The sequence below is a fragment of the Lithobates pipiens genome, unplaced genomic scaffold (genome assembly GCF_037356315.1).
Source record: "Lithobates pipiens isolate NorthernLeopardFrog02 unplaced genomic scaffold, aLitPip1_a1.2 Scaffold_28, whole genome shotgun sequence".
Lineage (NCBI taxonomy): Eukaryota > Metazoa > Chordata > Amphibia > Anura > Ranidae > Lithobates > Lithobates pipiens.
Window position 1 is genome coordinate 152,042,387 of NW_027507789.1, and position 25,429 is coordinate 152,067,815.

Genomic DNA, 25,429 nt, shown 5'->3' on the forward strand with positions numbered 1-25,429 from the left:
ACTTGTGTTATGTTTGGAATTGAGAAGTTGGGGTGTGGATTTGGGGAGAGTATGTGCAGGATTTTGGGTTTGCTGTGTGTGTGTATTTGGGGGGAAGGTGAGGAAGGGTGGGTTTGCTGTGTGTTTGATTTTGGGCCATAAGCCTCAATGTATTCCTCCTGTCTTTTTTTTTAATTTAATTGTTTTTTATTGAAAAAAAGAATTTCACTTATACATACATAAATAAAACATGGTTTTACATACATAGAGGGAGTATACATGTCAGCCAAAAATACTGAGTTTTTCTTCCAAAGAAACTGCTTAACACCAATGACGTAGTCATATCTATCCCTCTAATTATCGCTAGCGCCCCTATAGGGCTAACCCCTCCTCCCCCCCATACCCCTGTTCTTCTAACACACGTTGCTAAATCCAGGCAAGCTTATCTGGACAGCCGATAACAAAGTGGCGAATCCATTCAGGGACAGAAATAAGGAGCTTCCAGTAGACTCCCAGGCCGCCCCGGGCCTGAAACCGATAGGTGCACTCTAAGTCCCATCCTTCCCTATCTCGTCTAGAGGGAAGCCGATGTCCCTCAACCATGGATTCCATAGCAGCTTGAATTTTTTAAGGTTATTTTGTCTAATATACATTGCCCATTCGCACCAAATTATAGAATTGATGGCATTTATCCATGCTTGCAGTGCTGGAGGATTCTTTGCCTGCCAATTCATCGCAATTAAGCGTCTGGCCTGATATAGGCATCTTAATATAGATGTTTTTGTTGCAGCAGAGATTCCACCCCTTTCCATAATCCGTAATAGGCAAGTCCTAGCTTCAGGTTCTAAGGTGGTATTAAAAATTCTATTTATTCTGTGCACAATTTCTATCCAGTACCTATACAGTTTTGGGCACTTCCATACCATATGGAGCAGGTCTCCTGATGCTCTACATCTAGGGCACTCCCCGTTGGACCTATTGCTTATCCTCCGCATTTTTTTGGGGGTATAGTATGCCCTATATAAAAAAAGCTTATGGGACATACGCTGCGATGGGGAGATAGACACCAAATTCCCCTGTGCTAGGATCTCGTCCCATTGTTCCTGCTTAATTGGTCCCAGATCTTCCTCCCATCCCCTCCTGCTCTTGTCCGGTCCTTCCCCATTCAAGACTTCATCCCTAAGTTTTGTATACAGGCTAGAGATCTGGCCCTTTGTTTGTCCTTGCTCAAGAAATCTCTGTAACAAGGGGTTCTTTGTCCTCTCGATAGTAAGTGTGCCAAACTGTGAATGTATCCCATGCCTCACTTGCAAATATATATAAAATGTTTTATTGGAAATGTCGTATTCCTGGCGGAGGTCTTCGAAAGATTTCATAGTGTTCCCCTGGTAGAGATGCACCAGTCTTCTAATCCCCCTCCTGGGACCGGGCTATACAGTTTAGTTCAGCCAGTTCTCCGTTGTTCCATAGGGGGGTATACTCAGTTACCCCCCCATAGGCCAAGAGGTGCTTAGCTATCTGCCATACTTTCCTCGCCAAGGTGTTGGTGGGGCATTTACAAACGAATGAATTAACCTCCAGAACTTCAACTAGAGTTCTATGATATGCCTTATTAATCATCAATTTATGATTTGGACAGCCACCCTCTTCCAGTCCAGCCCCAGTCAAATGCTGGAGCTGGGCTGATAGAAAGTATGTTCTTAAATGTGGCAGCGCTACTCCTCCCTTTTCCACCGGGAGCTGCAGCGTCCGCAGCCGAATCCGAGGCTGTCGCTTTTTCCATATTAATTCTCTAATTAATCCTTCCAGTCTGTTAAACCATTTCTGGTTGATCCAGACCGGGGAATTGTGGAGGATATATAGGATCTGTGGCTGCCAAATCATTTTTACTAAATTACAACGCCCCGCCACCGACAGGGGGAGGCGACACCAGCTATTAACCTTCTGTTTCAGCTTTGCCAATAATGGTACTAGATTCTCCTCAACATACTGGTCTATCTCTCTGGAAATCCAGACACCCAAGTATTTCAGCTTAGGTACCACTTCTAGTCCCTCAACTATAGACGATGCTTGGTCTTCAAGCTCCGATAGTGGCATAAGGGCTGATTTACTCCAATTGATAACCAAACCTGATTGCTGCCCAAATTCGTCCATCAGCCGTACTACCCTATTCAAAGTGGAGCGCGCATCGTCAAGAAAAAACAAGACGTCGTCTGCAAACAAAGCCAGCTTCTCCTCCTCCAGTCCGCGCCGGAATCCCCGGATGTCTGAGCGTGTTCTCGCCATCACAGCCAGGGGTTCCATAGCTAGCACGAATAGGAGGGGAGACAGCGGGCATCCCTGTCTCGTACCTCTTTCTAGATAGAACACTTCAGAAAATAGGGTCCCCATTTTAATCTTGGCCCTGGGTCCCCTATATAGTAGTTTTACCCACCGGATGAATTGGGGGCCAAAGCCGAAACGTTCTAATACACTCCAAAGATAGTCCCACTCCAGACTGTCGAAAGCCTTGGCGGCATCCAACGCTAGTATGGCACCTGGGTTATCACTATCTCTAGGTATTTGTAAGTTTAGAAAAACCCTTCTAATATTAGTGTTAGTTGTTCTGCCTGGGACAAACCCAGACTGGTCTGGATGTATTAATTTATGTATACAACTATTTAAACAAATTGCTAGGGCCTTGGCTAGGATTTTTATATCTGAGCATAGCAGAGATATCGGCCGGTAAGACGAGACCTCATGTTGGTCCTTCCCCTCTTTAAGGATTAAAGTGATATTAGCCTCGCTCATTGAAGCGGGGAGTTCCCCCGCCTCTAGTGCGTAGTTTAACGTTTCCAGTAGTGCCGGGATCAGCTGTTCGCTGTATTGCTTATAAATTTCCACTGGAAGGCCATCGGGACCAGGAGATTTACAATTGGGCATTCTATTCATTGCGCCTTTTAATTCTTCCAAAGTGAGTGGTAGATCTAAATTCAATTTATCCTGGTCTGAAAGCACGGGAATACCTGTTTGCTGCAAGAAGTTAGTGTCCAGAGCCTCCCATCCCTGTGTGTTTGATTTATATAAGGTTCTGTAATACTCGCCCAGCACCTTCATAACCTCGGAGGGCCTAGAGACAAGGTCACCCTTCTGTGTTTTTATTGCCTGTATTCCTGTGGGGGAGCTATTAGTGCGAGTCAATAAAGAAAGAGCTCGACCCACCTTCTCCCCTTCGCCAAAATAATATTGGCGTTGGAAAATGCGTTGATTTTCTACCCTTTTTAGAAGTGCCATTTTATATATCTGTTGGCTATCCTCCCAAATCTGTTGTTTCCCCGGCGATGGATCCTCCACGAACTCTCTCTCAGCCTGAATAACGTCATTTCGGATTTTCCCCTCTTGGTCTCGGGATTCCCGTTTTGTCCTTGCAATATTCTGTATAAGTATTCCTCTAAGAAAGGCTTTTAGGGAATCCCAAACCACTCCAGATGGGTGTGAGTGAGCAGGAGTGCGAGCGTGTCCGAGCTCCTAGCCTCCGCCCTGCGATGCGAGGAACGTAGCTCGCTGGTGGATACAGCTGCCGCTCCCCGGCCCCCACTATCGCAGCTCCGCAACGGACGATTGACTTAACGGTTGACTTAAAGCGTGCGTTATCACGACGGCTGCACAGCACGGACGGAGATCATTGGAAGAACCCGAGGAGGATTCCGCGCTAGGTTTCGCTACCGCGGGAGCCCGGTCGGAGATCCGAGGATATTCGAAAAGCTTACAACGCCACACGTGGGCACGCGGAGAGAGCACTACGATCGCCTCGGACGAGCAAATCTCCCGGAGACATCCGCCAGCTCCATGGATGAAAGAACTTTGGTTGCAGTGTGGTGAGAAACGCTATATAATTTAGCGGGATGAAAGTTAAGAACCTGTGTAGTAGAGACTTGGTTACTTCTTAATGTTTGCCTCTCCCTATCTGCTTTACTTCTGATAATCGCTGGCTGAAGCAAGTCTACCCCATAAATGTAAATACAATTAATCTAGGATTCAGGTGCTGTGCGCTTGGTGAATTGACTGGCCCCCCTTCAAGGTCCTTTTGCTGAAAAACCGGGCCTTCTTGTTGGGAGAATTGATTTAGCGATACAAGCTGCTTTATTACTACCTCCCGCCGGCTTGGTGACTCCTTTACGTGGACTTTACCATGCTTAGCAAAAGAGCGATAGAAGATACATCCCATGGAGAGGGAAATCAAAAAACACGTGCTGCCAAAGAAAAGCTAAATCAAGCCTCTGCGGCTTTGAAACTCGAGCGCTTTGCTCATGCAACCTCTCCAGGCAGGAAAGTTCAACATCACCCACCAGGTCAATTTAAAATGCAGGGGCCAGTGGGGGACAGAAGGAGTGCAGGTCGCCCCTCACTGGATCCTGGTACCCCACTGCCGGGAGGTGGGGTAGGTGAGCCATCCCAGGAGGACAGTAGCACGGCCCAAAAACCTGGGGGGGGTGGGGAACCGACTTTACGAGAGATACTGCTGGCGGTTAATGACTGTAAGAATTCTATTTCTGGGCTGGACAGTCAACTGAGTAATATCCAAAATGAACTGCACGTTATGAGTCAACAATTAAGCAATACTATCGACAGAATAGACGCCCTAGAGGGAAGATTAAGCACGGTGGAAGATGAATTATCTCCCTTCCAGGAAAAAATAGCCACTCTTCAGAAATAAATTGGCGACAATTTATTTCTGAAGAGTGGCTATTTTTTCCTGGAAGGGAGATAATTCATCTTCCACCGTGCTTAATCTTCCCTCTAGGGCGTCTATTCTGTCGATAGTATTGCTTAATTGTTGACTCATAACGTGCAGTTCATTTTGGATATTACTCAGTTGACTGTCCAGCCAAGAAATAGAATTCTTACAGTCATTAACCGCCAGCAGTATCTCTCGTAAAGTCGGTTCCCCACCCCCCCCAGGTTTTTGGGCCGTGCTACTGTCCTCCTGGGATGGCTCACCTACCCCACCTCCCGGCAGTGGGGTACCAGGATCCAGTGAGGGGCGACCTGCACTCCTTCTGTCCCCCACTGGCCCCTGCATTTTAAATTGACCTGGTGGGTGATGTTGAACTTTCCTGCCTGGAGAGGTTGCATGAGCAAAGCGCTCGAGTTTCAAAGCCGCAGAGGCTTGATTTAGCTTTTCTTTGGCAGCACGTGTTTTTTGATTTCCCTCTCCATGGGATGTATCTTCTATCGCTCTTTTGCTAAGCATGGTAAAGTCCACGTAAAGGAGTCACCAAGCCGGCGGGAGGTAGTAATAAAGCAGCTTGTATCGCTAAATCAATTCTCCCAACAAGAAGGCCCGGTTTTTCAGCAAAAGGACCTTGAAGGGGGGCCAGTCAATTCACCAAGCGCACAGCACCTGAATCCTAGATTAATTGTATTTACATTTATGGGGTAGACTTGCTTCAGCCAGCGATTATCAGAAGTAAAGCAGATAGGGAGAGGCAAACATTAAGAAGTAACCAAGTCTCTACTACACAGGTTCTTAACTTTCATCCCGCTAAATTATATAGCGTTTCTCACCACACTGCAACCAAAGTTCTTTCATCCATGGAGCTGGCGGATGTCTCCGGGAGATTTGCTCGTCCGAGGCGATCGTAGTGCTCTCTCCGCGTGCCCACGTGTGGCGTTGTAAGCTTTTCGAATATCCTCGGATCTCCGACCGGGCTCCCGCGGTAGCGAAACCTAGCGCGGAATCCTCCTCGGGTTCTTCCAATGATCTCCGTCCGTGCTGTGCAGCCGTCGTGATAACGCACGCTTTAAGTCAACCGTTAAGTCAATCGTCCGTTGCGGAGCTGCGATAGTGGGGGCCGGGGAGCGGCAGCTGTATCCACCAGCGAGCTACGTTCCTCGCATCGCAGGGCGGAGGCTAGGAGCTCGGACACGCTCGCACTCCTGCTCACTCACACCCATCTGGAGTGGTTTGGGATTCCCTAAAAGCCTTTCTTAGAGGAATACTTATACAGAATATTGCAAGGACAAAACGGGAATCCCGAGACCAAGAGGGGAAAATCCGAAATGACGTTATTCAGGCTGAGAGAGAGTTCGTGGAGGATCCATCGCCAGGGAAACAACAGATTTGGGAGGATAGCCAACAGATATATAAAATGGCACTTCTAAAAAGGGTAGAAAATCAACGCATTTTCCAACGCCAATATTATTTTGGCGAAGGGGAGAAGGTGGGTCGAGCTCTTTCTTTATTGACTCGCACTAATAGCTCCCCCACAGGAATACAGGCAATAAAAACACAGAAGGGTGACCTTGTCTCTAGGCCCTCCGAGGTTATGAAGGTGCTGGGCGAGTATTACAGAACCTTATATAAATCAAACACACAGGGATGGGAGGCTCTGGACACTAACTTCTTGCAGCAAACAGGTATTCCCGTGCTTTCAGACCAGGATAAATTGAATTTAGATCTACCACTCACTTTGGAAGAATTAAAAGGCGCAATGAATAGAATGCCCAATTGTAAATCTCCTGGTCCCGATGGCCTTCCAGTGGAAATTTATAAGCAATACAGCGAACAGCTGATCCCGGCACTACTGGAAACGTTAAACTACGCACTAGAGGCGGGGGAACTCCCCGCTTCAATGAGCGAGGCTAATATCACTTTAATCCTTAAAGAGGGGAAGGACCAACATGAGGTCTCGTCTTACCGGCCGATATCTCTGCTATGCTCAGATATAAAAATCCTAGCCAAGGCCCTAGCAATTTGTTTAAATAGTTGTATACATAAATTAATACATCCAGACCAGTCTGGGTTTGTCCCAGGCAGAACAACTAACACTAATATTAGAAGGGTTTTTCTAAACTTACAAATACCTAGAGATAGTGATAACCCAGGTGCCATACTAGCGTTGGATGCCGCCAAGGCTTTCGACAGTCTGGAGTGGGACTATCTTTGGAGTGTATTAGAACGTTTCGGCTTTGGCCCCCAATTCATCCGGTGGGTAAAACTACTATATAGGGGACCCAGGGCCAAGATTAAAATGGGGACCCTATTTTCTGAAGTGTTCTATCTAGAAAGAGGTACGAGACAGGGATGCCTGCTGTCTCCCCTCCTATTCGTGCTAGCTATGGAACCCCTGGCTGTGATGGCGAGAACACGCTCAGACATCTGGGGATTCCGGCACGGACTGGAGGAGAAGCTGGTTTTGTTTGCAGACGACGTCTTGTTTTTTCTTGACGATGCGCGCTCCACTTTGAATAGGGTAGTACGGCTGATGGACGAATTTGGGCAGCAATCAGGTTTGGTTATCAATTGGAGTAAATCAGCCCTTATGCCACTATCGGAGCTTGAAGACCAAACATCGTCTATAGTTGAGGGACTAGAAGTGGTACCTAAGCTGAAATACTTGGGTGTCTGGATTTCCAGAGAGATAGACCAGTATGTTGAGGAGAATCTGGTACCATTATTGGCAAAGCTGAAACAGAAGGTTAATAGCTGGTGTCGCCTCCCCCTGTCGGTGGCGGGGCGTTGTAATTTAGTAAAAATGATTTGGCAGCCACAGATCCTATATATCCTCCACAATTCCCCGGTCTGGATCAACCAGAAATGGTTTAACAGACTGGAAGGATTAATTAGAGAATTAATATGGAAAAAAGAGACAGCCTCGGATTCGGCTGCGGACGCTGCAGCTCCCGGTGGAAAAGGGAGGAGTAGCGCTGCCACATTTAAGAACATACTTTCTATCAGCCCAGCTCCAGCATTTGACTGGGGCTGGACTGGAAGAGGGTGGCTGTCCAAGTCATAAATTGATGATTAATAAGGCATATCATAGAACTCTAGTTGAAGTTCTGGAGGCTAATTCATTCGTTTGTAAATGCCCCACCAACACCTTGGCGAGGAAAGTATGGCAGATAGTTACCCCCCCCATAGGCCAAGAGGTGCTTAGCTGAGTATACCCCCCTATGGAACAACGGAGAACTGGCTGAACTAAACTGTATAGCCCGGTCCCAGGAGTGGGAGAGGAGGGGGATTAGAAGACTGGTGCATCTCTACCAGGGGAACACTATGAAATCTTTCGAAGACCTCCGCCAGGAATACGACATTTCCAATAAAACATTTTATATATATTTGCAAGTGAGGCATGGGATACATTCACAGTTTGGCACACTTACTATCGAGAGGACAAAGAACCCCTTGTTACAGATTTCTTGAGCAAGGACAAACAAAGGGCCAGATCTCTAGCCTGTATACAAAAAACTTAGGGATGAAGTCTTGAATGGGGAAGGACCGGACAAGAGCAGGAGGGGATGGGAGGAAGATCTGGGACCAATTAAGCAGGAACAATGGGACGAGATCCTAGCACAGGGGAATTTGGTGTCTATCTCCCCATCGCAGCGTATGTCCCATAAGCTTTTTTTTTATATAGGGCATACTATACCCCCAAAAAAATGCGGAGGATAAGCAATAGGTCCAACGGGGAGTGCCCTAGATGTAGAGCATCAGGAGACCTGCTCCATATGGTATGGAAGTGCCCAAAACTGTATAGGTACTGGATAGAAATTGTGCACAGAATAAATAGAATTTTTAATACCACCTTAGAACCTGAAGCTAGGACTTGCCTATTAGGGATTATGGAAAGGGGTGGAATCTCTGCTGCAATAAAAACATCTATATTAAGATGCCTGTATCAGGCCAGACGCTTAATTGCGATGAATTGGCAGGCAAAGAATCCTCCAGCACTGCAAGCATGGATAAATGCCATCAATTCTATAATTTGGTGCGAACGGGCAATGTATATTAGACAAAATAACTTTAAAAAATTCAAGCTGCTATGGAATCCATGGTTGAGGGACATCGGCTTCCCTCTAGACGAGATAGGGGAGGATGGGACTTAGAGTGCACCTATTGGTTTCAGGCCCGGGGCGGCCTGGGAGTCTACTGGAAGCTCCTTATTTCTGTCCCTGAATGGATTCGCCACTTTGTTATCGGCTGTCCAGATAAGCTTGCCTGGATTTAGCAGCGTGTGTTCGAAGAACAGGGGTATGGGGGGGGGGGGGGGGGAGGAGGGGTTAGCCCTATAGGGGCGCTAGCGATAATTAGAGGGATAGATATGACTACGTCATTGGTGTTAAGCAGTTTCTTTGGAAGAAAAACTCAGTATTTTTGGCTGACATGTATACTCCCTCTATGTATGTAAAACCATGTTTTATTTATGTATGTATAAGTGAAATTCTTTTTTTCAATAAAAAACAATTAAATTAAAAAAAAAAAAAAAAAAAAAAAAAAAGAACAGAGGGAATGTTATCACAATTAAAAAATGAGGTGGGGGAGAATTTATATATCATCTTTAATATTAAACAAATGTTTTGCCTTTCATTTCAAAATCAAACTGAGCGTTTTAAAAGGTGATCATTTACAATAATTTGAAGCTTTGTTTCAATGACAGCAGAGTCCAGACTGTGGGGTTATTTACTAAAACTGGAAAGTGAAATATCTGGTGCAATGCCATATAGCAATCAGCTTCCAGGTTTAAGGTCCTCACACCAAGGCAGAGCAACTGCCTCAGGCAACCTGGACGCGACCACTGCGGCGACTTGCAAAACGACTTCTGTATAGAAGTCAATGCAAGTCACCCCAAAAGTTGTACAGGAACCTTTTTCTAAGTCGGAGCGACATGAGCCGCTCATATTAGAACAGTTCCATTGCACAGAGCAGGACGCAACTTGTCAGGCGGCTAAGTCGCCTGACAAGTCGCTTCTGTGTGAACAGGCTCTTAAGGTCAAAACTTAATTGAACAAGCTGAATTTGGAGCATATTGGCTACCATGCACAGCTGCACAAGTTTTAGTAATTCCCCATTACTGTGCCAAGAGGAAGTCTCTTCTAGGGGGGAATAAAAACGCGTTCCCTTGTTTGTCAAAATCACCAAAGACTGGAAGTAGCAAGTAGCTTTGGTCTTCCAGAGAAGGAACTCAACATTCAGGATATGTATAAAAGGTCATCAGGTACAAAGTAGCCACAGGCTGTTCACCAATGCAGATATTAGTCTTAGCAACAGTGTTGCCTCTGGACCAGCTTCCTACAGGGTTTCAGAGCAGCTTGACAGTGCACATTTCTCCTAAAATCTAAGAAATTTCAAGTTCAATGGGCAAGAAAAATAATAATATTGTATGTATCCAAATCTGCTACCAAATGAAAGCTCTATATGTTACTAGAAAGACTATGTAGGATATGTGAAGACTACAAAACCTAAGATGATAGGAGGAACAAACACTGCTACTCAGGGTGTTACAGGGGAAAAAAAGCGAGAAAATAAAGCAATACGTTTGAATAGATCAGTAAAAATGACTCCTGTTGACTCACTGGAGGGGAGAGGAAATTTATTGGAGCACAGAGCAGTACTCTATATATAAACTAGATATAATTCAGGGCTTTATTTTTTGCTGGATTCCTCTTCCTTTGAGAGGGTCTTGATTATTTCCTCTTTCTTGGCCTGAAGTCTTTCTTCGCGGCGCTTCCTTGCCTCCTTTGTCTTGGATCTGCGAGCTTCTGCCTGGTCACTGTAGAGACAAAGAGCATATGTGAGAAGACCGCAGAACAACTTTCTAGTTAAACATTTAAGAATAATTTAACCACAATAGTCAATGTGACCTGCTAGACACACTCCCCCCCCCCCCCCCCCTTTACTGCTGAGCTCCCCCCACCAGAAAACTGGTCAGTGCTCTCAGCCATTGGCTGAGAGCACAATTGGGAGCCAGTCAGTCAAACTTTTCAGGACCCTCCGTCCGTCTGACTTCAGAACTGGTTATTGTACACAGCCAAAACGTTGGCCAGTTTTTATTGAACCGGCTGACATTCAGCCCATGTGTACTAGTTAAGCCTTTAGGTGTCTAGTGTATTGTAAGGACAAAATGCCTCATTTTAGATAAAGGTTCCTTGCAATCAGTATCCCATTAGGGAGATTTCTCTTCAGTCCCACAGCCAATACAGAAGAAAAAGAAAAATCCCTCTCAAAAAGTTATGGAATCCCTGGTTGTCACTAGAATTGTGCCCATTGGAAGATTTCTCCTCCATTACTGTTCGCTTGCTTGGCACCATTCACAAAACACCTTGCATAAGTGCACTGAACAAGGTGAAGAGGTTAGGTGGCAACATGACAAGATGGAGAGGGGAAAAAAACTAAAAAAAAAAACTAAGCCCTTTTTGGAGGGCAGTGGCAGGTACCCTTTCCAAAATAAACATTTTTGTAAATACTCAAACAGTACCTTGCACGATACCCTGTGCAGAGAAAATCTACATTCCATTTTAGAATGGCCAGCACAAACTCCTGCATGCTCTACTTCTTCTGTGTAGACAGTCAGGAAAGGCTGCCCAGGCAAAATGGGGATTGGTACCAATCAGCATGGCTCCTGATAAGGTCTGCTGAAGTCAACATGTACTTGCCGTGACTAGTCCAATATTGTATGCAGGTAGAGGGAACCAAGCCTACTAGCAGAGCAGGACATCAATAAAGTGCACATAGGCCAGGTACTTACGCCAACAGCTTCTTGCGAGCCTTGTCTGCCTTAAGTTTGTGGATGTGCTCCATGAGAATACGCTTGTTCTTAAACACATTACCCTTGACTTTCAGGTACAGGCTGTGGTACCTAATAGAAGAAAAAAATAAAAATAAAAACACAAACTAAGCAACTGAAAACAAGGTAATGCCTCAACCATGTTAAATGGATCTAATGTACATACTCCAATACACCAGGGTATTTTATAAAGTTGGTTTTTCATACACTCATCTGCAGTATTAACATTTGCAAAAGTCCAATTAGGATTACTTGATATTGTTTTACCGACACCAATAAAGGAATTCACTGGCAGTGGCACCGCACTCCATTGCAAGTTTTTTTTCCTTCTGACTGGATTTCGTGTAAAAGTGATTTAGGCAACTGCAACTCCTCCCAAATCACTTCTATATTCTAAGAAAGTGCTCCCCTTCCTGCATCACCATGCGTCTCAAGCTCCCCAGTGTCTTCTAGGTGCCAAGAGGGATAGAGCGGCAGGGGAACCACAAAATTGTCAAGTTATTGACAAGACCCAGTTACAATAGAAAGTATCCACACCAATATGTGAAAAATAAAAATACCTGTTGATTGAAGTTCTGTTCACAAATGTGTCTTTTTAAATCAAATAGCTATTCAAAAAAAATGTAAAAAGTTGCAATGTAATGAAAACATAGAAGTGACCCTACTGTACAGAAGAGAAAAACTAAGCCATTAAAATGGAAGTAAACCCTCGGGCTTTCACACGGAGACAATGGTGCAGCTGTGAGGGCTGATTGCAGGTGCTTTAGATGCCATAGCGCCTGAAAAACGCCCTCGGTATGAAAGGGGTCTTACAGCCAAGGAAGCTGCCATATTAGCAGGTTTGACCTTCAACTGCCATGATGCTGCACATGTGATCAGTTAGGACTCCAGCCCTTTGATGGTTTGACAGTTTGCTCAACAAGCAAATGTGAGTTACATTTCCAGCACGGCTTGAACATAAAACTTTTGAAACCGTTAAAACAATGGGTTTAGTTCCACTTTAATATAAGTAGTACATCTTAACTAAACCCTCCTTTTTTCAGCCAAGGAAGCTGCCATCTTTGCCTCTGTTTAACCTTCAACTGCCACAATGCTGCATATGATCAGTTATGACAATGGCCATTGGATGGTTTGACAGTTTGGTTGAGAGCACAACCAATGCGAGTTACATTTCCAGCATGTGCCAGAAGTGTAACTTTTTAAACTGTTAGAAAGCCTTTTCAAGATGAGGGGAGGCTGTAGCATTGGGAAACCAGCAACTCAGGTAACACAAGGGAAGGAAGAGAATATGAGAAAAATACAGACACAGCCAACTTGAAGGTTTTGGGAATTCTGACATTCCAGAGATTTTAGAAGCACTCAAAAAAGGTGGCTAGGATTCAAGTAGAGATAAGACAAACCAAAGGTAATGGCAATACAGACCGACCGGCAATGTCTCAGGATGACTTCTTAATTTGGGACATGAACCCAGGATAAAGCGACAGTAAGAAGACCACAGATGAGACTTGGATATTAGATATACACAAAATTGCAAGAAGTAAATACTTCCTTCCAAAAACAGATATCAAGTGACATCTCTAACAATCATTGGGGATGGAAGGAAAAAAAATGCAATGTAAATTTACTGGCATTTCATACCACACTATTTTATAGCTCTTTTCAAAGTATCAGGACAATAAAAGGTTGTGCCCAAGGATTAAATATTTCCTCCAATTGTTTGCAGAGATCAGGGTGTGAAGGGGGATCCACTGTGGAATTTCCCCCTCTAAACATGCCATATAACTTGGAATTGTTGTGGTATCTTGAGAAAAACTTCACCAAGAGCGTGCAGGGGAAATTTGAATGGGTGTCTGAGCAGGTCAACAGGGGTTATTGCTATGAAAGAGGGTGAAGATAAGGAGGTCCATGTTCTTTCTAATCAGAAAATAAGTAGACAGCTAATACATCCTTAAATTGTCTGGCTAGAGAATTTACAGATCTGCAGAATGCACTACATGTGAATTAACATTTCCTATGGGTCCTGTTTGCATCTCGTGTTTCCTGAAATTTATTTTTTGAAAAGATGCAGGTACTTTTTTCTTTACATGCAGAACAGTGCATTCTTGGCACCATAAACGGCGCAAGTTCACCTTACAGATTTTTCTGTAAAGCTGAACTTGCCCTTTAATGTACTTGTGTTGCAGAAAAGAAAAAGCTTTCTATGCATTTTAGGACCGGCATAAACCTCAGCCTCCAGCTCGTTCCATAGAAAGAAAGTTCATGGCTTCCTAGTATATAGATTTACAACATAACTTTTAAAGACAATGGAAGTAATTCACAAACTGACCTCAATTAGCACACACCCTCCTGAAGATTGCACCGACCTCAGTACTCACATGCAGGCAGTGTATTGAAAACAGAATTGCGTCCTTGAAAGTATGTAAAGCTCACCATACACTATACAAAAAGGCCAACGTTCCACTTTAAATTGTGAAGGGAACAGTGTCAAATGCAGCAAAACACAAAAAAACATGCAAACTGAGAGACCATTAACTCGTGAGACATTTTGGCATATCAGTAGATAATTCAGTGCGTATACAGAAGAACTTCTCTCCCAAATATTTGTCCTAAGGATGCTAGAATTAGTAAATCGAGGAAAGTATATTTTTAATTACACACACACACACACACACACACGTTACTTGCTGGTTTCTTGTATAGGCAAATGTCATACATCCCAAGAATCTCCAGGAGACAAAAGGTTCTCAGCTAAGCACACAAGCAGCTTGAGCTAAAGGCAGATGGATTCCAGGAAGCAAATGCTACATGAATCATTTGGTCTTGCTCAAGATGGCCACTGCCAGAAATGCCAGGGGGCGTTTGTCAAAGTGATTTCTCAACAGCATAAAGCGGAGAGACGTGGATGCATGGGAGAGTTTTGAATACTAAATGAAATAGCGTTTTTGGTGTTCAGACAGATGCAGTGAAGATCTGCTTTAATCCCTTCCTGAACAGCCACCGCAGTTCTACGGCAGCACATTGGCTCCCCTGGGAGGGACGACATTATCTTATGTCACTTCGCCTTTTGACCACTAGGGGCACACGCAGCCAGAGACGATTAGAGTGCCCAGCAGGAGCAAGAACTGTCAGGCATCCACAATCACTTGTGACGGAGCGAAAACCGGGAAACAGATCCCAGTTCCCTCAAGGGGGAGGAGAGAGATTGCGTGTTCATAGTAAGTATGATCTCTCTCCTAGTCAGTCCCACCCCCCTACAGTTAGAACACACCTGGGAACACAGTTAACACCTTGAGCAACCCCTAGTGTTAACCCCTTCCCTGCCAATGACATTTACACAGTAATCAGTGCATTTTTATAGCACTGATCGCTGTATAGTTGTCACACAAACGTGTCAAGTGTCCAATTTGTCCACCACAATATCGCAGTCCAGATAATTGCTGATCGCCGTCATTACTAGAGAGAAAAAAAAAATAAAAAATAAAATAAAAAAAATAAAAAGCACCATAGATCCATCCCCTATAAAAACTTTTGCGCAAACCAATCAATATACGATTTTTTTAACCAAAAATATGTAGAATGCATATTGACCTAAACTGATATTAAAGCAAAAAGTGTTTCTTCAAAACTTACTTTTGTTTATAGCGCAAAAAAATAAAAACCGCAGGAGGTGATCAAATGGCACCAAGAGAAAGCTCGATTTGTGGGAGAAAAAAAATAAAAAGTCAATTTTGTTTGGGTACAGCATTGCACAACCGCGCAATTGCCAATTAAAGTGACACAGTGCCATATCGCAAATAATGGTCTGGTCATTCAGCAGCCAAATCTTTCGGGGCTGAAGTGGTTAAGGCCAACTAAACCCAACAGGTTTCACGTTACATCCATATTTAGGGCTTGGGACAAGCAGAGATTGGCCTACAGGTATGTCAGGTAAACAAAGCTGTATTTTTTTAACCACTTCAGCTCCAGAAAGTTTCTCTACACTAGTAATGGCAGCGATTCGCAACCTACAGCAGAACTGCAATATTGCGTTGGACAAAGACACTTGACACTTTTTGGGGACCAGTGCTAAATATATGCACAGTACTGTACTAATGACACTGGCAGGGAAGAGGTTATCAGGGGCAGTCAAAGGGTTAAACGTATGCCCAAGTTCTGCCAACTGTGGGGAAGGTGCTTTGACTGGGGGAAGGCAAAGATCTATGTCTGTGATTAGCAGAATGCTAGGGGCACTGTAGTATAAAGGTGACGGCACTGTAAGCATTTACAGTGGAGTCCCCTTTATATACCGGATCTTTACCTCAACCTTCTGACAGAATGGCAGACTGCCTGTGTTCTGAACAATCGGCAGATCCTGGTGTACATAAGAGTCCAAACACAATGATTGGCTTCCGCTGAGTGGCTTGAGAAGTAGCCAAGGTGAAGATCTTAAGTCAAACAGGAGCAAGCATATGGATAAGGATTTCTGAGCTTCCTAATCTGCATTAAGGCAGTCCCCTAGTTACAAACGACGCCTACGTTAACAGAAGGAGACAACAGGAAGTGAGGAAATCCACCCCTAGGAATGGACATTCACTCCTGTGAGAGAGTTATGAGAAAAGGGTCACCAATCTGTTTCCACAATACAAATTTTTAAAAATCCAATTTTCATTAGGACAGAAAGTACAGTGGAATCTTCTGAACAGGGGCACCGACAGCAAAACAAATGTTACAGGGGTATTAAGCTTTTTGAATAGCATAGGGAAGGGTTAACTTATTTGGCTGAAGAAAAAAAAAAAAAAAAAAAAACACCCTGTTCCGACTTAGATTCAATGCGGAGGTTCACACAAAAATGGAACCTCCGCTTATCAGAACCCTCAGGCATGACACAGGTATTTGCACCCACTTCTGGGCATAGACTCTGGGACACAGGAGTCTACGCCTCTTCCTTCCCCCACCCGGGAGACAGCAGGTACCATCCAGATTGTGCAGTGCAACTCGTGCATGCGCAGTAGGGAACCAGGCTGTGAAGCCGCAAAGCTTCACTTCCCGATTCCCTCACCAAAGATGGCGGTGGCAGCACCTGAGCAACAGATCAGCTTTGGGTGCCGACATCACGGGCATCCTGGACAAGTGTCCATATTTTAAAAAAGTCAACAGCTGCAGTATTTGTAGCTGCTCACTTAAAAAAAAAAAAAAAAAAAAAAATTGTGGGACTTCCGCTTTAAGAACAAACCCCCCATCTTGTTTGTAACCCGGGACCGCCTGCACTGGTCTCCACACAACTGACTAGACACTACCGAAGCAAGTGAAATACAGGTTTTGCAATAACCACTCTTATTCCACTGCAAACCTAAAAACCATAGATTCAACCATTTCACAAAACCATTACATTCATGGCATGCCATAAATGACAACTGCCACAGATGCTTGTTCAATGGAATTGTCTAGCTTTTAAAGTGTTTGTAATCCACGGACAAAATATGAACAAAGCATCCCCCTCTATAGTGTGTACTTTTCCCATTTCAGAGCAGTGTCATTTGTTTGCTGCCTCATTCTTCTGCACGAGTCGTTGCTGACGCCAATAGAAAAAAAAAAAAAAAAGTTAACAGGAGAGGATCTTCAGCACAACGCCTGTGAGTGACCATCTCAGCTCTGTACCTGTGTTAAGGGGATGTGTCCCTTCCAACCAATCAACTCCAAGCTCTCCTCACAAAGCTCTGCAGTGTCTCATCTCAGCCATCCCCCCCCCTCTTTTTCCCTAGTGACAGCTCAGACAAGCTTTATAAATTCTGCACTTTGAACGGATATAAAGAGAAGACTGCAGACCGACAACTTACAAAAGGAGGATTTTTTCCCCTCTGTCAATTGAGGCCAGTCACTTCAAATGGGTATATGTAAGGGTTTACAACCACTTTAAGTGGCTGTTAGAACAGATCACAGGTTCGCCACAATTGCTACTGCAGATCAAATAGAAGCCAAGATGGCAGCTTCCTTGGCTATTTGAATAGGAGCGTGTAGCTCTGCTTTAACTGCAACACCTGTGGCGAGAGGTTACCAATTTTTTTGGCAGCTTATGCAAGGCATAAATCATGGGGCCTTTTTCATAAAGCTAAATAAAAACCCCAAACAGGTAAGAGTTGGAACAGGTCAGAGGCAGATAACTCACAGATAGACATTTTCATTCATAGGATTACTTTTCAAATATTATTGAACTGGTTTGTTTTTCTTAATTAAAAACAAGGCCCTTCATCTTCAAGTATAAGCATTTTGAATGAAGCCCAAATGTGCATACATGATCACTATAATGAGTAAAAGCCCAATGCCTCTGACGCCCACAATTTATAGCAATACCATACAATGAATACACTTACATGTGCCTGTCGATCTTCTTGGACTCACGGTAACGGCGGAGCAGACGGCGAAGAATTCGCATTCGCCTCATCCAGGACAGCTTCTCAGGCATACGAGCATTAGCAGTACCCTTTCTCTTACCTGTAAAAGAACACAACCTTGCCAATTAAACTGTATAAGACATTTTATAACAATAGCACATCTGATTAGGAAAGTGCTCGTTTTCTGTTCTATTCTACCTCAAGAGAAAAGCAAATTGTCCCAGAGTGGTTTAGAAGCTTGAACCTGACCCAGACAGGTGTTAATGTTGGCTCCAGTAGGTTGGATGCTAAATTTAATTGTACTCAAGGCTCCAAGAATTTATCACTGCCATTTGTATCTGGATTACCCAATATTGTACATAATGGAGAACCCATTACCATGGCCATTTAGCTTGGCATAGGCTGAGCAGCTGGGACAAACCAGGAACTTTTATCAATGCAATCTCAGAAAAAGGCACCAGCTTGTGAATTATCTGACCATAGCCTGATCCAGCCAGGTAAGATGGTGGAAGCAGCAGGGGTGAGGGTGTGAGCATGCAGGCAATCTGATCGTTGGGAGGAAGGAGAGGGTAGGGCTGGGGAAATAAAGGTGCACTGATGAAAGCTGGAGAAGGGGCCTGCAGACATGGGGTGGAGAGGAGCACTGGCACAGTTGGTGCTGAGAATGGAGAGATGCAGGCACAGTGGATGCAGAGATAAAGAAAGCTGCAATGGACGGTGAGATAGGGGGCATGCAAGCACAATGGGTGCTAAATATGGGGCTGCAGGTGTGGTAGTTGCCAAGAGGAGGGTGTAGGCATAGCAAAAATAAAAAATAAAATATAGGGGCAGGCATAGTGAGTGCTGGTGAGAGAAGGGATGCTTGCAGGCAAGATAGGTACTGGGAGAACGGAGACTGCAGGTGTGGTAGATTCTAAAAGCAGTGATGGGGCAAGTACAGGGGGTGCATGATCAATGGAGGGCTGTAGAATTGTAAGCAAATTGGGTGGCAAGAGCAGGGGGGTTTGTAGGCACAGTGAGTCCAAGGAGGAGAAGTAGAAGGAGAAGACCAATAGTTGATGAAACCAAAAAATATGCACACAGATCACTGTATTAAAAACCACCACACAGAACATGTTCAATAAATGAAGCATATCTGGCTTGTGTGACCAAGCCCAAACACATATAAACTTGTGGACAATGCGAGTCTTCCGTAGGGGTGCACTGAATGGGTTTTTTGGTGCCAAAACATACTGAAAACCGAAACTTATTTAAAAATAAATAATAATAATTTATACAGATTAAGTTATTTTTGATTCTAACCTCCATCAACACCAAGAAAAAAGGCACCTCATCCCAGTTGCAATATTTTAAATGATAGAACTCAAAAGGGAAAAGAGGGATTTTTACGGTGCATAATTATTTTAGACAAAAATGGCACAGGGAAAAGAAAAAAACATAAGGGTTATAAAAACCATATTTTTATTATCAAATGTTAAAAACCAGCACATGACATGTTAGGTTAATATCTACTTATACAAAGTAACACATAACTGGTCCATGTGGTAAACAGATACAGGACTGCTTGTGCTTGATTATCCCAACATGTTTCGCAGTAAGCTTCTTCAGGGGATGCACGAGCCTTCCCCCATCTCCACAACCCCACGCAGGTGCCCCAAACTTAGGATGGAAAAGGTGTGCATAATCACACACTCGGTTGGGTATAATGGCTCAAGAGGGCATAGACCGAGACCAGTTGATGTGAGTATAGCCAAGTAGTGTGTCTAAATTGCTTAGATTGCTGTTGGAGACCGTATAAGCCCAGATTTAAACATGCCATCACAGCGGTGCATACTAGCCTCCCTCTGCTCACGGCTCTTTTAGTTTGATGGATATAAAATCCAATAGCATGTCGGATACATCGGACAACTCCGTCAGCTGTACAAGTTTGGGGCACCTGCGTGGGATTGTGGAGATGGGGGGGAAGGCTCGTGCATCCCCTGAAGAAGCTTACTGCGAAACATGTTGGGATAATCAAGCACAAGCAGTCCTGTATCTGTTTACCATATGGACCAGTTATGTGTTACTTTGTATAAGTAGATATTAACCCAACACATGTCATGTGCTGGTTTTTAACATTTGATAATAAAAATGTTTTTTTCTTTTCCCTGGGCCATTTTTGTCTAAAATAATTATGCACCTTAAAAATCCCTCTTTTCCCTTTTGAGTTCTCTCATTTAAAATTTATACAGATGTGTCCCCAGTAGTGCAGCCAGCCTGTGCAGGGGAAGAGGAGAGCCGCCACTGCCTGGTTGATTAGAGCGCCGGGGAACATCAGTTTTTATTTCAATAGCTGTGTTCCACTATGCGGCATCACATACAGCCCCCCCCCCCCCCCTTGTCCGGACACTTAGACAGATCACCCATCCAATCCTAGGACAGGTGATCTGTCTAACAAAGTTCCCCGGACAAGGGGGGAGGGGCTGTGACAGAATGTGGCGGGGAACACACAGCTATTGAAATTAAAGCTGTGATGTTCCTGGCGCTCTAATCAAACAGGCGGCGGTGTTCTGACAGATACAGTCCGCCTATTGAAAAGTGTCCGCTCTGAACTGTGCGGGCACAGAGCACAAGGAGAGTTGGAAATTCTCCGAATATGAACGGCACCTTCGCAGTGAGTCCAGGTGCAAGCCCCGCCATCCAAGTGGACATAGGGCTGCACATATTAGAGGGTCGCTTGTCACACTTCAGGCAAGGCCTCGTTTCGCTCGGCTCTTTTTATTTTAACTGTGTCCACTTGGATGGTGGGGCTTGAACCAGGACTTATGGCGCAGGTTCATCTTCAGAATCTGCTTGTCCTTACAGTGGACACTATTTGACATGACAGCGGCTCTCCTCTGCGCTATAGGACACTCCTGTGATGGGCGGCACCAGGGGCAGAGCCCCATCCCATTTTCGGCAAATTGCTGAAAGGGTCATTTTCAGTGGCCGAAATTTCAGTGCATCCTTAGTCTTCAGGGGAATCGACAGGGTGGTGGAATAATTACAGCTGTTAAAACAGGAGTGCATTTCCAAGGAACCCAGGTTGTAAACATAGTGACAAAAGATGCCCAAACGTCTACCCAAGAATCAGCCCACCAGGAAATAATGTGGCCAAAGAGTCCATCCCAACAGAGCCGATAAGGGTACAGAAACAATGCAGACCCACACATCTATGGTACAGCCATGTTCGTTCACAAAGGGCAAGAACGGTTTGCTTACATCCCACAAAAGGAGCCGTGGCAGAATAAATCTGGAGCCTACAAAAAGGTATATTGTTTCCAAAATGTCCCCACGGCAACCAGTACACCCAATTACTGATTTATAATTTTGGTGATTTGATGGTTCCACTCCACGTCGTTTACATAGTTTATACTATTTAAGCATGTGGCACCTTCAAGGCATTATGTCCTAATGGAGGCAAGGTAATAGATATGAAATAGTTTATTAAACACATATTAAAGGGTCTACGTATCAAATGTTTGCTATGCAGAAGTGACAAACATCTGCACAGAATGAAAATAAGCCATAATTCGTGTGATTAGTTCCCATGTTGTCAGAGTGCCATCTAGGAGAGATGACACCTCCCCCCCATTGAGGTTATTTGCTCCACTGAAAATACTCCAGGTGCCATTCATCACTATGGTTCTAATTAACTTACCAATGCCCATGTGTCTGCCCTTCCTACGTGCAAGAGTATTCTTGCGGCAGCGAGCACGAGAATGAACAGTTACTGGCTTGCGGATAATCAGACCATCCTTAACCAGCTTCCTGATTTGCTGACCTAGAGGGTGGAAAAAAAAAAAATTAATAAAAATACCCGATTAAGGAGTCTTACCTAGAATCCAATAACTGCACAAAGGGAAGGAGAGACCACTTACGGGAGTTGGCATTGGCAATCTCATTGGTTTCGTTTGGATCCAGCCATACTTTTTTCTTGCCGCAGCGCAGCACGCTGGAGGCAAGCCTCTTTTGAAGTCTGAGCATGCTATAAAAAAATAAAAGTTAAACTTTAAAAATATACAACTGAAAGAATTTGGTTAGTGGTTATATTGGTTCACTCCTCTTCCAGAGTTGTCTCAAAAGACTATTTAGCCATCTATGTTCTTATGCTGTGCTTAAGATGACAGTAGGAGTGGTCGAGTAGCTTAGCAAAAGACAACTGGGCAGAGCTGATACCAACTCCACAACTGCTGTTTTGACAGTTCGATTGAAAGCGAGGCAATTTTCACACACGCACGGTACATGCCCGGCTGGGAAGCCACAACCAGACGCTCACTGTGACAATGCCGGCGCCACAGAGGGGGAGACTAGCAGGGCTTCAAATGCGCAAATTTGTGTGCATTCATGCACACATTTGTTCATTGAAGACACGAGAACAAGCTTCCGCACATGCATGGAAATGTGCACGAAAATACATGAAAAAAAAAGTCTGAAAGAGTAGACGCTCAAACAGTATTGTGTGCAAGAGGCCTGCATTCACCTTTAAAGTGAGAGTAAACTCCCATGTATGTTTGCCTATAGACAAGCTGCCTTATAGGCTTACCTATAGGTACTGTAAATATCTCCTAAATGTACACTTGTTAGGAGATATTTACTTAAGAGGCAGCAAGTGACGTCACTAGCACACACACTCTGAAGGAACGGCATACACGTGCCATAAATTGTGGCTCCCAAGGGTAGCAACCTCATTGCAGCTCTGGCCACTCACACAGCCGGAGTCTGCAAACCCTGAAGATCAGGTAAATATTAGGGGTGCAACAGATCAAAAAACTCATGAATCGGAGTAACCAATCGGATATTTTTTGGATCAGCAAATAATTGAATTTGCAAAAACCTGTGAAAATTCCACCACCATATAGTCCCCACTGTAATATCCACATCATCTCCCCCACTATAATATTGGCTGAGTATACACCTGCTCACAAACAGGTTGTGATGACATCATCACGACCTGTTTGGGAACGGGTATATGCTAACTGGCGTTTATGGATGTTGGTCTACTGGATTTGTGCAAGTGCAATTTTAATTGTTTATTAAAATTAAGTCCACGGATTCACACTATGGTTGACCTCTTCATTTCCCTGAGCCCTATGATTGACATATGGTCTTATATACCTCCTGTGTCCCCGGGTTACTGGTACCATCTAGCCATGGAGGGGGGATGCCACTGAGTGCTGTTCGGGATGATCTCTCATCTTACAGGCTGTAATAAGCTTGCCCTCTGGTAAGCGTGATATCTATATGGTGGTGGATCACATGTTCATTGGTGTTTGTTCATCCAGGATTTTTATTCACCTTGGGACTGTTTGGAGTTCATTGGACCACACATGTGATTGCATGGACTTAACTATATCCAGGATTTTTTAATCACTTTGCTTTGGATGTATTAGTACACTTATTGATTGCATGACCTTTTATAGTACACAATAGGTGATGTTTGTATATTTACACACCTAACGAATATGTAAACATTACCTATTCGCACGCAACTTTTAGCGCAGTTCTTTTCTACATTGTATTTCTGTTTTGTGCATCTCTCACAAATTCGAACTGCTGCTGGTTAGGGTTTAGGGTGTTAGCACGGTATGTGACTGCAATTGTCACAGAGCAGCGCTGTGGGCACTACAGATCCAGCCCACAGCGCTGCTTCCATCCGATCTGTCCCCTCCACTGTACAGATCAGTACACAGAGGGGAGAGAGGAACTGGTGTAATGACATGACGCTGGTTTGTCTACTAGTAATAGTGCTGTCATTTGACGGCGCGATCACATTGTAAACAGCCGCCGCTCCAGAGATAGGCCGTAGCCTTTCCTAAAGCCAAGGTACGCTCCGCGGGGTGTGCCGATCCGAACAGGTTGACCCTGATCACGATCCATTGCACCCCTGGTAAATATGGAAGCGCCTTCAGCGGTGACAGTGCACCGCTGGAGGGCTTTGTTCTAAGGTGTTCCACATAATGTACTAGTATGCTATGCATACTATAGCACATTATGACAGTGCCTTGCAGGTTTAAAAAAATGACATTGGTTTACTACCGATTTAAAGAGGAAGTAAACCCATCAGGGTTTACTTCCTCTTTCATTCCCTGCAAAGGTAAAGCATAATTGACTACTATGCATCGCATAGTAGCCCATTATGTGTCACTTACCTGACACAGGAGCCAGCAATGTCACCGCTGTCCCCTGTAGTTCGGCGCATTCATCTTCTCGGTGGGTCTCGCCGCTGTCATTCGGCGAAGCCGTCACTCCCGCGCATGTGCACGGGAGCCGCCACGCGCGGTATATTCGCCGTTGACGGTGCTGCGCTCAAATCCCTTTTCTGTACTTAAAAGTAGGGGTGCAACGGATCATCACTGATCCGAACAGGTCGCCCCGCTCAGATCGGCACATGCTGCAATTTCGGCCTTAGCTCCGAAGCGGTGGCCATCTTTCTACACCCAGGCTGTTTACACTGATTGCTCCGACGGTTTCTCTCTGTACTAACCTGTACAGTGGAGGGGAGAGATCCTGAGATGGAAGCAGCCATCCCTCAATATCCCAGCAATACTCTGCAGTACCCCAATACCCCAGCAATACTCTGCAGTACCCCAATACCCCAGCAATACTCTGCAGTACCCCAATACCCCGCCTGCCAGTGCCCAGCCGTACCCAGCCAATATTACAGTGGGGGAGATTGTGGATATTACAGTGGGGACTATATGGCGGTGGAATTTTCACAGGTTTTTGCAAATTAAATTTTTATTTGCTGATCCAAAAAATGATCTAATCCGTGACTCTGATCCGAGGAACGATCCGATACGCGAGTTTTTTGATCCGTTGCACCCCTACTTAAAAGCATTCAAAACAAAAAACAAAAAATTTGAAAGCTTGTTTTTGAAAAGGGTGTCGTTGACATCCAGATAAACTGGAAGTGATGTTATCCATTACTATAGCTGACCAAAGCCGATCCTGGATGCGCCGGCTGGCTGCTTGGGTCTCCCAGGCCGATGGGGGGGGGGGGGGGGGGGGGCTTGCTCAGCGAGTCGTTAAAGTGATGTTGAAAGGAGGAGCCAGGACTGTTGGTGTTCTGGCAAATACCATCCGGGCATCGTATACTGTCCACCCCGTACTGCGCAGTACGGAGCTTCGGAAAATCTCCGAAGATGAACAGCGCCTGCTCCGTGAGTGGAAGTGGTAGCCCCACCATCCAAGTGGACATAGGGCTGCCAATATTAGAGGGCCCCTCGTGTGCTCCCCTCACTTCGGGCACGGTCTCACTGCGCTTGGCTCTTTATTCTAACTCTATGTCCACTTGGATGGTGGGGCTAGAACATGAACTCACGGCGTAGGCGCCGTTCATCTTTAGCTATTTTCGGAATCTGTGTGTGCTGTCTACTGCGCAGTACAGAGCGGACACTATCCGATAGGACACCGGCAGGGGAGCCAAGACTGATTGGGGCTATCTGCAACTTTCCCCTTCACACCAGTGACTTTTGAAATCACACTAAAGTAGCAGGATTTCAAAAAGGCACA

At 44.8% G+C, this 25,429-nt stretch overlaps 1 protein-coding gene across 1 annotated transcript; it reads right to left on the reverse strand.

Annotated features, from left to right (window-relative positions):
• Positions 1-10,305: 10,305 nt before the first annotated feature.
• RPL19 (ribosomal protein L19) lies at positions 10,306-21,927 on the reverse strand. Its single transcript, XM_077459699.1, has 5 exons — positions 21,796-21,927; positions 21,576-21,698; positions 17,876-17,996; positions 11,487-11,597; positions 10,306-10,511 (listed from the first exon to the last, which is right to left on the reverse strand). The coding sequence occupies exons 1-5, from the start codon at positions 21,899-21,901 to the stop codon at positions 10,385-10,387; spliced, it is 588 nt and encodes a 195-aa protein (XP_077315825.1). The 5' UTR covers positions 21,902-21,927; the 3' UTR covers positions 10,306-10,384.
• Between the last annotated feature and the right edge of the window lie 3,502 nt (positions 21,928-25,429).